Here is a 10,803-nt window from a genome sequence, read left to right on the forward strand (position 1 = left end):
TTTCTCCTGCTTCTTCTTTGACATGACTCAGCTTTTTCAGAATTTTGTTGTTGCTAATGTTTTTTTTAAAGCTGTTGCTGGCATTTATGATAATTAAATGTAGGTTTATCTGACCTTTGAGGCTTGATCAGGACTTTCTTGTTTCTCCACGTAGAAAGAAAAGGAACAGGAATTAGTTTCTTACTTTTGGATGATGATGGTGAGTTCACTCTAAAGACTTTTTGTTTGACTTTTTGGTCTTTTTTGTTAAAAGACCATATGACTCAACTAACTGAACTTTACATCTTGTTCTTTTAAGAGGTGGGAAAATAAATTTATCAACTGGAAACCGAGGGATTTCTGTGAGACCTACGAGATCACTGCTCCTACTGAGCTGTTGTGGAAACCAGATTTAACCATTGAAGAGGTGTAAGTTTGTCTTTCTGTCCTCCACAGCAGAAAAAGCTCTGTGCACAAGGCTTTCTGACCAAACTCTTTCAGTTTTCGTTACAAACCTTTGTTTTCCTTTAAAACATTCACTGTGTTGGTATGTATGTATGTATCATCAGACAGTTCCTCATGCTCTTCACTAACCCCAATACCCTGACCCCTCTGAGCCTATTCAGGCCAGAGAGTAGTTCTGACTGTCCCCCTAGAGTTCAGGTGCCTCTGGAACATCACTTTCTGAGGGTGCTTTTCAACCAAAAGGACCAAAAACATAAATTCCCCCTTGTTGTCTGCATTTCCTCAGCAGCTTTAGTCTCATGAAGATTAAACAAACCAAAGCAGTGCTGAGAAGCGATAAAAGGGACTGCACTGCACCCCCAAACCAGCAGAGGGCAGTAAGAAAAAGACAAAGGCCATACAACAAAGATGACACAATTGGTGCGTCTCTGGGTGCGTCTCAAAGCTCCAAAGTTCCATCCTTCCTTCCTCCACTTGCGTCATTCACTTGCGTCTTAGTCCCTCCCACCAGAGATGCATGGGAGAGACGCGAGGAAATGAAGAGAGGAGAGAGGATGGAGGAGATTCGTTTTTAGAGCAATGGGACATCCTCTCCTTCAGAGCATCACATGAAGCGACGTGTTTCAGTGATGACGGCATCAGCTGATCACCTCTGGATCATCTGTCAGTCAGCTCTAACAGCTGTTTGCGCGTCTGCACATGTGCGCTGTAATAACTCTGATCAAACAGAAACAGTGACAGAGATTTATCCGTGTTTTTAACCTGTTAAACACACACGTTACCATGAAGAAAACCTGCTCTCTGTTTATTCTGTGTGCTGTTTAAAAGCTCATGGATCACTTTTCCGGTAAAATGCGTAATTGTAAGATTATTTATGAATTATTTAGCCTTTATAGAGCCCATCTGACTGTGAACTCTGAAGCTTATTAATGTAACCCACCTTATTGTGTCTCAGGAAGATTTTATTTATCAGTCAGTTTTTTGTATTAATCCTCTGTTAAATTGATTTGATGATGGTTGTGTTCAGTGTTTTGTGCTTTAAACTCACAGCGAACACTGTATTACCAGATTTATGATCAGTTTCTAAATGATCCTCTGTGCCTGTTTTCAGCTCGACTTTTCTCTCATTAAACTCTGTTGCGTTTGTGAAGTGTCATGTAAAGTCTGACCCGCTGCAGTGTCCAATCAGAGAGTGATATTCTATATGGGGGCGTGTCTGTCAGTGAAAAGACTTCCCCAAAGCCGGCTCTCGTGTCTCCTCGATTATAACTCCTCCGATCAGTCCCCTCCAGCCTCTCTCCTCTCTCCTCTGTCGCTTTGGGACAGTCTTCAAAATGGTGACTGGGAAAGTACTTCTGATGTCGTGGAGGAGATAAGACGGAGGAAGCACCAAGTTAACGCATTGAGACGCACCCTCTATGGGCCCCCTACACACTCCCCCTCCATGACGGAGTGCACGCCGTCACAGAGTCACACTCGCAGCTGAATGGATGTCTTTAGCTTTATGCCCTTCTACAGTTTGTGAGATATCACTGTTCAAGCAACATGATGATTAAAGCGTTCTCACAAGAGATAAGCACATGATGTGGCAACTCAGAGTGCGCTGCAGTCACAGATTCCACCTTTTTTTTTTTTTTTTTTTTGTAAAAATGTCTACAACGTCTTCATACCTCAATCTTCAGACATGATTTACCGCCTTCCTCCTTCATTTGGAATCCTTTCTTAACTCTTCTGAGAGACAGTTTTTGCTCAGAGAGCTTCAGTCTGACAGGAGTGTAGGAAATCTTCCCATCTGCTACAAGGTGAATTGTCTGCCCTCCAGGACATGATTGTTCTCTCTGTACCCCGTTTTTAACTCGCTCATTTTTAACAGTACAGGCTTAAAATGCATATATGTGTATCAAAGCCTTGTGCTATTCACTGCATTGCCATAAAGGTTTTTGCTCTATAACTGCAGTTTAAAATCTTGCAAAATCTGCCTCTCATACGGTCAGGACCTCACCTAGCTGCAAAAACAAGTATAATTTACACACACACACACACACACACACACACACACTCACACACACACACTCACACGCACGCACACACACACACACACACACACACACACACACACACACACACACACACACAAAAGAATGATCAAATTTCACTGCACAAGTGCAGCTGAGACTTGGAGTAGGGATGGGGCTTAGCAGCCAATCAGAAGCACTCTCTCTCTATCACAGCACATTTTAGGCGTACATGAAATTGATAAGTGGCCATTAATCCAAGTGTATCTGTCTGCGGCTTGCAAGACAGAGGCCTGTCGTGTAGTGGGCGCGTCGTGTAGTGGGCGTGTTGTGTAGCGATGTAAAGACTACACGACACGCCCACTAGATAAGACGGAAATCACGGAAAACCACGCGAGACACTGTTAAAGGTTAAAAAAAGGAAGAAGACAAAAAATAAGAATGAGCCAAGGTTTATCAAGATTATCATTATTATTATGTAAAGAATTGAAAAGACATATTTCTGTGTGTGCTGCAACATTTAATAACTTTAATCTTCTTTTTGGACAGTGAATTGAAAATGATAGAAAAAACCCTGGTGGTATAATGTAGTGGGAGTGTCACGTAGTGATGTCAATACATGACACGCCCACTATACTGTTCTTAAAGAGATATGAGCCCGGGTAGCATTTAAACTTTGAATGTTCTGCTCTGCTTTTACACTCAATACCGTTTTGCTTGTTGCCTTATAATGAATTGATTTTAAAGCGTTGAAATGTTAATATTCTTTGACTCTGCCACAAAATAATGATAATAATTAAAGAAACAACTCGGGACAAGAATTAATTAGCTAAAATACAAACATATATGTATATATATATTTATGTATGATAAATGTATACATATATATATTTGAGATTATGAGTTCATTATTGTGTGGAACCGTGGGAGGAAGCTGGAAGAGAGCGCATGCGTCCAGGCAATTTCTGGACGCAGGGATGCGGCTCTCAATGTTTTCAGTGAAGCTTGTAATATTTGTTCCCATTTATTAGTGCGATGGCTCTGTGAAATGTAAAACTTGCATGTTGCTATGCAAATAATAAAAATGCAACATGTTTCAAAGCTTCCCAATCTATATTTTATATCATAAATGGCTGAGAAAAGCCTCAGAAGAGAGGGCTCTTTCCATTTTCAGCTGGAAACTTTTTAATTTGAGTGCTGCCTCCCCTGACAGGTGCTGCACCAGGGTTTTTTTTTCATCATTTTTCAATTCACTGTCCAAAAAGAAGATTAAAGTTATTAAATGTTGCAGCACACACAGAAATATGTCTATTCAATTCTTGACATAATAATAGTGATAATCTTTCCATGGCTCATTCTTATTTTTTGTCTTCTTCCTTTTTATAAACTTTCAACAGTGTCTCGCGTGTTTTTCTGTGATTTCCGTCTTATCTAGTGGGCGTGTCGTGTAGTCATTACGTCACTACACGAACGCCCAGTACACAACATTTCTCCATTATTCCAGTGCTGCATTTGTTGGAATTTCCAAGTTCCGAGTGGGAACACCCAACTGAATGCCCCCCACCAAGGTCAGAATTTCCAACTTGGAAGCTGGAGCACTCACACTATCCCTGAGTTCTAAGTTGGATATTCTGAGGTTCCAGGGTAAATAGTAACTAAGCTCCTGTTAGATTCTCTTAATTTTAGAATTTCTGACTAATGTTTGTTGCAATAAGTCAGCCATGTATATAGTATTATTTTATGTTGATATACAGAAATACTACTGTTATGGCAAGCAACTGGAATGCTAAACTCGGCGGTGACGCCATTCCCACTCCAGACTTTCCAGTTCTGAATACAAATGCAGCATAAGTAGAGTACGTGGAGCAGAGACTGGGGGGTGGGGCTGAGCTGCCAATTTGAAGCACTCACTCCCATTTCACAGCCCATGTGACGCATGCATGAGAACTGGGAGTTGATGCTGGCTAATTAAATATTCAAGAGGAAGACACGTAGTTGGAGCTAGTAAGCGCTTAAAGAGTTTTGTACAGAAATATGTGGCTCCACTCTTGCTCTTGTGAGACGTGACTCAGGACCAGTGTTTGTGTTTTTGACTGTTTTGCTGTTAAATGCTGGTTGTGGTAGGAGTAGGTTGTGAAGCTTGGTCAGCCACAACAGCCTTGAATAAACTCTGGACCTAACTTCACATTTATTTAAATCAGTGGTTTTCAAACTGTGAGGCGCACCTCCCCTGGGGGCTGCTAAAGGGTCCAGGGGAGGCCCAAGAAGAGAAACTACATGTCTGAATTAGCACTGAGCACAAAAATTATGGAAACAAATGCACTGTAGTTTCATCATTATTTTCCCTGATGCTGTCTGCATGCTCGTCTCTGTGTGTGCGTACACACATGTTTGTTTATCCTTTGTGTGCATCGGGGTGGAACATTGCCATGCGCTTTGTAGAGAGCGGAGGAGAGTTGTGAACGCGCAACCATGCAGGCAGCTACAGGACAACTGCTCTGCTCTGCAACCAAACAGGACACTCACGTATCCCTCAGGGGCATGTGTCCACAAACACACACTAATGTGAACATATGAACTCAGCTAAACGATGTATGGCGAAATGTACTTCTTAAGAGACCTCTGGAAATGTTGCCGTTGAGCCTTTTAGCAGATCTCATATATCAATTTTGGGGTCTCAGACCCCTACGTATTTTGCACAATGGTAACGACGGATATTTAAAGTTGGGTTTTTCTTTCACCAGATTCTCCAAGGCCACAGTGTGTACCTTGTTTACTGTGAATTTGTAATCTTTTGGCCTTTAAAAAGCTGTACTAAACAATCATACACAGAGCTAAAAGCAGCTCTGTGTATGATTGATCTGTAATTGAATGATTTTTTAATTCCTGAATTTTGATTGATCTTTTATTCTCTTTTGCAGTAGTGGACATGCTTTCTTTCTTGGCTCAAGAGCTTTCATCTAATTTTATTTTAATGTTTGATGTTCATGAAGTCATCATGATAAATGAACATATAGGCATTGAACGAAATTCATCTAATTCCTACCCATTTCAGCTAAAATTTGGGGGACTGGTTTAGAACAGAATTTATAAAATAAACATTCATATGTTTTGTGGTTCCAACCAGAGTGGAGTGTTTATTTATTATAAGTAGTTTTTGTTTTATTTAAATAGGGGAGGCCCCTACGACCTCATGTTCTCTGAAGAGAGGTTCACTGTCTTACACTTTGAAAACCCCTGATTTACATGATAGATAGATAGATAGATAGATAGATAGATAGATAGATAGATAGATAGATAGATAGATAGAAAGATAGATAGATAGATAGATAGATAAATAGATAGATAGAATACTTTATTCATCCCCAAAGGGAAATTCATGTTGTTTGGGCTCATCTTCCAAAGATTAAAAAATTAAAAACTCTGATGGCTGCAGGGAGGAACGATCTTGATGTATTTTTCTTTAGATATTTCAGACCAGTAAAATCCTTAAACTGTATATTTATAACTGATGTGGTAGCCCTACAGCACTATTGAGATTCTGAAAGGTTGTTTTTGTTAGGACAGTTTCTGCTGCTGTCACAGCTAGCAGGTGGTAGTGGAGGCTGCTATTTCACTGATTCTTCTTTTTTCATGAGGAAAGGCAAATTTCAATCTACCCTTAAAAGGAGAAGAGCTCTAAAGACAAAGAGGATTGAACAGGTCTGAAAGGATCCACTAAAAGCAAGAATGTGGATTATCAAGCCAGAGCAGAGATCTACTGGTGTTTCAGTTCCAAAGGTCCCCCTTTGAACTTGTAGGGAGATCTTATCTAGGTGACAGACTGGTGACACTTTAAGCCACATCCAGAGTTTACCAGGACACAGGTCTGTAACAAGACCCTCTGCACCTGTCCTCTCTCCATGTGTCCATGCTGCTGTCTGAGGTGTTAGGGCTCAGTCTGTGCCGTCAAAGTGTTTTTATCGTTTTGTCACTGAGATGAGCTCAGAGCTTCATTTGACTCAAATGATGAACTTTTTGCCTTCATTTCAAGCAGAAACACAAAGAGAATTTTTCAACACTTTGAATCTACAGCATGCTTTTAGAGTCACTTGTTTTTTGTCTCTTTCAGAACAAACAAAGATAAGCTCTTTAACACTCAGTATCTCACCATGAGGTTTAATGGATGGATAAATCAAAAGAGTGGCATGGTGCTGGTCAGCACCTGTAAGATGGATTTCTACAGATTTCCCTTTGACACTCAGATCTGCAACTTAACATTCAAGTCAATCCAACATGAGCGTGAGTATAACTCTGAATGTTTGTGTTTTTAACATTAAATCTCTGATTCTTGGGATCAGGGACCAAACATGCTCCACATTTGACTTTTTGATTCTCATGTCTATTATTTATTACAACGAGCTGTTTGTTTGAGCCTAATTACGACTGTGTGGGACCTTTAGACATGTAGAAAACACATTTCTTTCATCCATTTTACAGTTAGAGATATTTCCATCTTTTCATCTTCATTATCATTTGACTTAAAGTCACTTATTGTTTGTTATTTCTTTAAGGGTAGAGTAGGATTAAGTTTTATTTTCTGGCTGTTTTTGATTCAGAGACATTAGAACACTTTTTAACCCTATCAGCATCCAGCTGGCCTCCATCACACTAAAGATGACAGGGACTATATTTTAGCTGTGAGCTGAGCGCTGCAGATATTTATCTTTTTGTTAGCTGGTGTCATGATCCTGGCTGTTGTGGAAGCTGCTCTCTCTCTCCTTTCCCCTCCCCTCTCTGTGGAGCTGCTTAGAGGTTTCCTGCGGCTGCACTCTGCACACCTGTCTCGAGTTGGGTGATTAGGAGCGCCTTAAGCTCTGCTGGAGGAATGGGCCGACCAGTTGATTCCTGCTCTCACCGTGGTAATCAGATCGATATAGTATCTCTTGTGTTTTTGTGCATGTGTGTTTTTTGGATCTCTTGGGGACTAACCCTTGTATGTCTCTCTTTCCAGTGCCTCTAAGGATCACCCCTACAGCTGCTCACCGACAGCCACACTCTCCATCTCACCATCTAAACCTAATCTCTCAATAAAAACCCTCAAACCTGTTTTTGCCTCAGTCCCCCTTCGGGTCCCAGAAAACCCTGCTGGTTTACAAACCATCACAGCTGGCTTATAACTGAAACTAAAATCTCAGATTTGATTTGATCCTAAAAATGTAATGATGACATTGACATATCAAAGCTGTGACAGATGGCTGAACATTGATCAGAGCAGTTGACTCTCTGTTGAATTAGCCATGAACAAGAAGTGTTAAGAGAGCCTTCATGGTTAGAGATAAGTGTGGCAGTTTGATAACTCAAAGGTTTCTAAAAGATCCAAAGAATCTGATGGAGTTTACAGAGAGTGAGGACATCACTTTGATAGTATTGATAGAGAATAATCTCTAAAGTTCTCTCTACGTTCTGTTCAATCTGTGACTGACCCTCTTCTTTCAACTGCTCAACTTTCTCATTCACTGACAGACAATTTCAACACTTTTTACAGGGACGCTTTAAGTAGCTCTGAGCTACCCTGGGTCACATGCTACTTGGCTCCGATTGGTTAAAGGTCTGTCCAGTTGCTTCCATCACTTCCTCCTGCAGCCATTTCTGATCCCCTCTGGGAAAAAAAAGGACAAAAATGAACACATCAGGAACAGTTCACCAAGGTCAAAGGGTCTGGAGTCCCTGGGCTAGTACAGGACTTCATGACACCAAGACCAGATACCTTGTCTTTGTTAGAACTGGAAGAAAATACTCACACTTGTCTCTCTTTCTCTATCATCAGTGGGACAAATACAGCTTCGTTCAGGTATCCCCAATGGATACATGTTAAAGGATACTCGTGCTTACATGAAGACTGAGTCGGAGTGGCTTCTCATGAACGTAACCGTGGAAACTACAATGGTCTTTAAATTTAACATTCCCTCAAGCATGCTGGTTTACACAGTGAGTACCAGCAGCAGGAGTCTGTACGCGCAAGCGCACACACACACACACACACACACAAACACACACACACACTAACACACACTAACACATTTTCATAGAGCCCATTGGTCCATCTCTTCCAAACAGGCCAGACTCTATTCACATGTTGATTCTATTGATTGAACAACGTGGACTGCTGCAGAGCATTAGCTTGTTTGGATCAACACACACCTGTTCAGCTCCCCTCATCCTGAACAGCTCCAGTTTTTCTTCTTTCCACTAGTTTGGTTCCAAACACTGATGTTGCTTTGAAATGGCCAAACTGTCCCCACTGCTTACTGATTTGAGTGTAGTTCAGTCTATAAAGAGAGAAACAGTGAGCATTAAACAAAGACTTTGACTCTATGATAACCTGTATGATGCTAACCTGCTGATTTGACAGCTCATTGATATGCAGTGGGCACAAAGACTGTTGAGCTTTCTTAACTGAAGTGTTGGAACAAAAAGACCAACCTGATCTTAACCATGATTTCACAGATGACTATAAAGAGGTGTTCAGTCCTCTATGTGGCCAACTTCATAGTCCCCGTCCTGTTCTTCCTGTGTCTGGACTTGGCCTCCTTCCTGATCTCAGAAAGTGGAGGTGAGAAGCTGAGCTTCAAGGTGACTGTGCTGCTGGCTGTCACAGTGATGCAGCTGATTCTGAATGATATTCTGCCTTCTTCTTCAGACAGGATCCCACTCATAGGTAAAGGAGCTCAGAGTCCTGCACTAACTGATGGATCTTAAGCAGCACCTACTAACTCACTGTGAGCTCACTGATTGCTTTGCTCTTTCTGTCACTGCTTTCTTCTTTCAGCCGTCTACTGTATCGGGGTTTTTACTCTGATGATGCTGAGCCTCTTGGAGACCATTTTGATGATGTACCTGATGGAAAAGGACCATGTGTCCCAGGACCAAGAGGCAGATAAAGACCAAAGCCTGGGTGAGGACTACAGGGACCAAGCAGGAAAAGTCCACGAGTGCTTCAGAGGTGAGATTCAGCTCAACTAACATCAATATTAACAGAAAGCTTTCTGACTGAAAGGAGGAAACAGACAGCTGCCTCATTTGTGGAGCAGCAGAGTCTTTCTCCAGATCTTCCTCATGTAGAATCTATCATTTCAATTTGTTGTCTCTTTGTTCAGGCTCTAAGCTTTCCCATGTTTCTTTACAGACATGAACAAATCCATTCCTTGTGTGCGTGTCTTTGACCAGTCCCCTGCTGGGATGCCTCCTGAGCTGCTGCCAGAGGTGAAAGAGGTCAGCATAAAATTGTATTTCTGTCAAACTGCTGTGATCCTTCTCTGCTCCATATTCTCTTCATCCCATAGATCCAGAGCCCCTAGAACAAACCCTGACTCAGCTTTAGGTGACAGAAAGAGAGCAGACGCAGAGGGCTTTGAATGCGGCTCTTGGTTTGTTGTTGCTAACAGAGGGAAGTTTGTACATTTTGCTCATGGAGCTCATTTCCAATCAGGGTTGAATCATTTGGGGTGTAACTGTCTGAGTCATCTGGAAGCCTCAGAAAGGCTGATTTGACACTTTCTTCCTTTATTCAACACCTCCCCCCATCAGCAGCTTCTCAGACAGAATATTAGGTCCACTGTTGACTTTCAGTTCAATGACTCCTCTTTTCCATCTTCTTCTTCCTCTAACCGCTCTAATACACCATGGTATGTTTTTGTTTTTTCAGGGCAGCAGCAGCCAGCTGACCCAGGAGATCCAGGACTTACAGAATTTGAGCGACGAGCTGAGGGAGGTTTTGAAGACAGTGGTTCTGCTTCTCAGCAGCAGGAAGGAAGAAGAGGACCCTGGCTACTGGACCAGAAAGACCAAAACACTGAACCGGATTTACTTCATTGTTTATCTCCTAGCTGCCAGTGTGTTCCTGGGATCTGTGTTTTCAGTTTGGCTCCATGAAGACCACCAGAACATCTAAAGAGTGAAACCAACAGTACAGAGAGTCATAGAGTCCAGATGTTCAACAGGTCAGAGTTAAAGGCTTGATTTGGAGGATCAGTCCTGCTTCCTTAAAGACCCTGTGAGGACTCTAGACCTGATCCTCAAACAGTCTTGCTCTTTTCTATTTGCCTGTTGGTTATTCAGGAGTTCAAAACTGGTCATTTCTAAATTTCTAATGATATTTCTCTGTATCTGTGGCTGCTTCAGATTTTCCCCAGAGAACACAAATTCACAGACCACACAAAGACCAAATGTCCCTTTGATGACTAATAGGGATGGGTACCTTTCACATTTAAAATGAGACTGTACTGATGCCAGTACCTGGCAATATTTTTCATCAGTATATAACCTTCCAATTTTGTGTTTATGTCTTGTATGGAAAATCACC

The 10,803-nt window shown here is 41.6% G+C and overlaps 1 protein-coding gene across 1 annotated transcript; it reads left to right on the forward strand.

The window, feature by feature from the left end:
* The first annotated feature begins 309 nt into the window (after positions 1-309).
* LOC141786661 (5-hydroxytryptamine receptor 3A-like) lies at positions 310-10,596 on the forward strand. The gene is made up of 7 exons (XM_074665218.1): positions 310-408; positions 6,571-6,740; positions 8,269-8,429; positions 8,949-9,159; positions 9,271-9,444; positions 9,628-9,713; positions 10,147-10,596. The coding sequence occupies exons 2-7, from the start codon at positions 6,611-6,613 to the stop codon at positions 10,390-10,392; spliced, it is 1,008 nt and encodes a 335-aa protein (XP_074521319.1). The 5' UTR covers positions 310-408; positions 6,571-6,610; the 3' UTR covers positions 10,393-10,596.
* Positions 10,597-10,803: the final 207 nt, after the last annotated feature.

The sequence above is a fragment of the Halichoeres trimaculatus genome, unplaced genomic scaffold (genome assembly GCF_033239565.1).
Source record: "Halichoeres trimaculatus isolate MK-OKI-2021-1 unplaced genomic scaffold, fHalTri1.1 fHalTri1_scaffold_57, whole genome shotgun sequence".
Taxonomy (NCBI): Eukaryota; Metazoa; Chordata; class Actinopteri; order Labriformes; family Labridae; genus Halichoeres; species Halichoeres trimaculatus.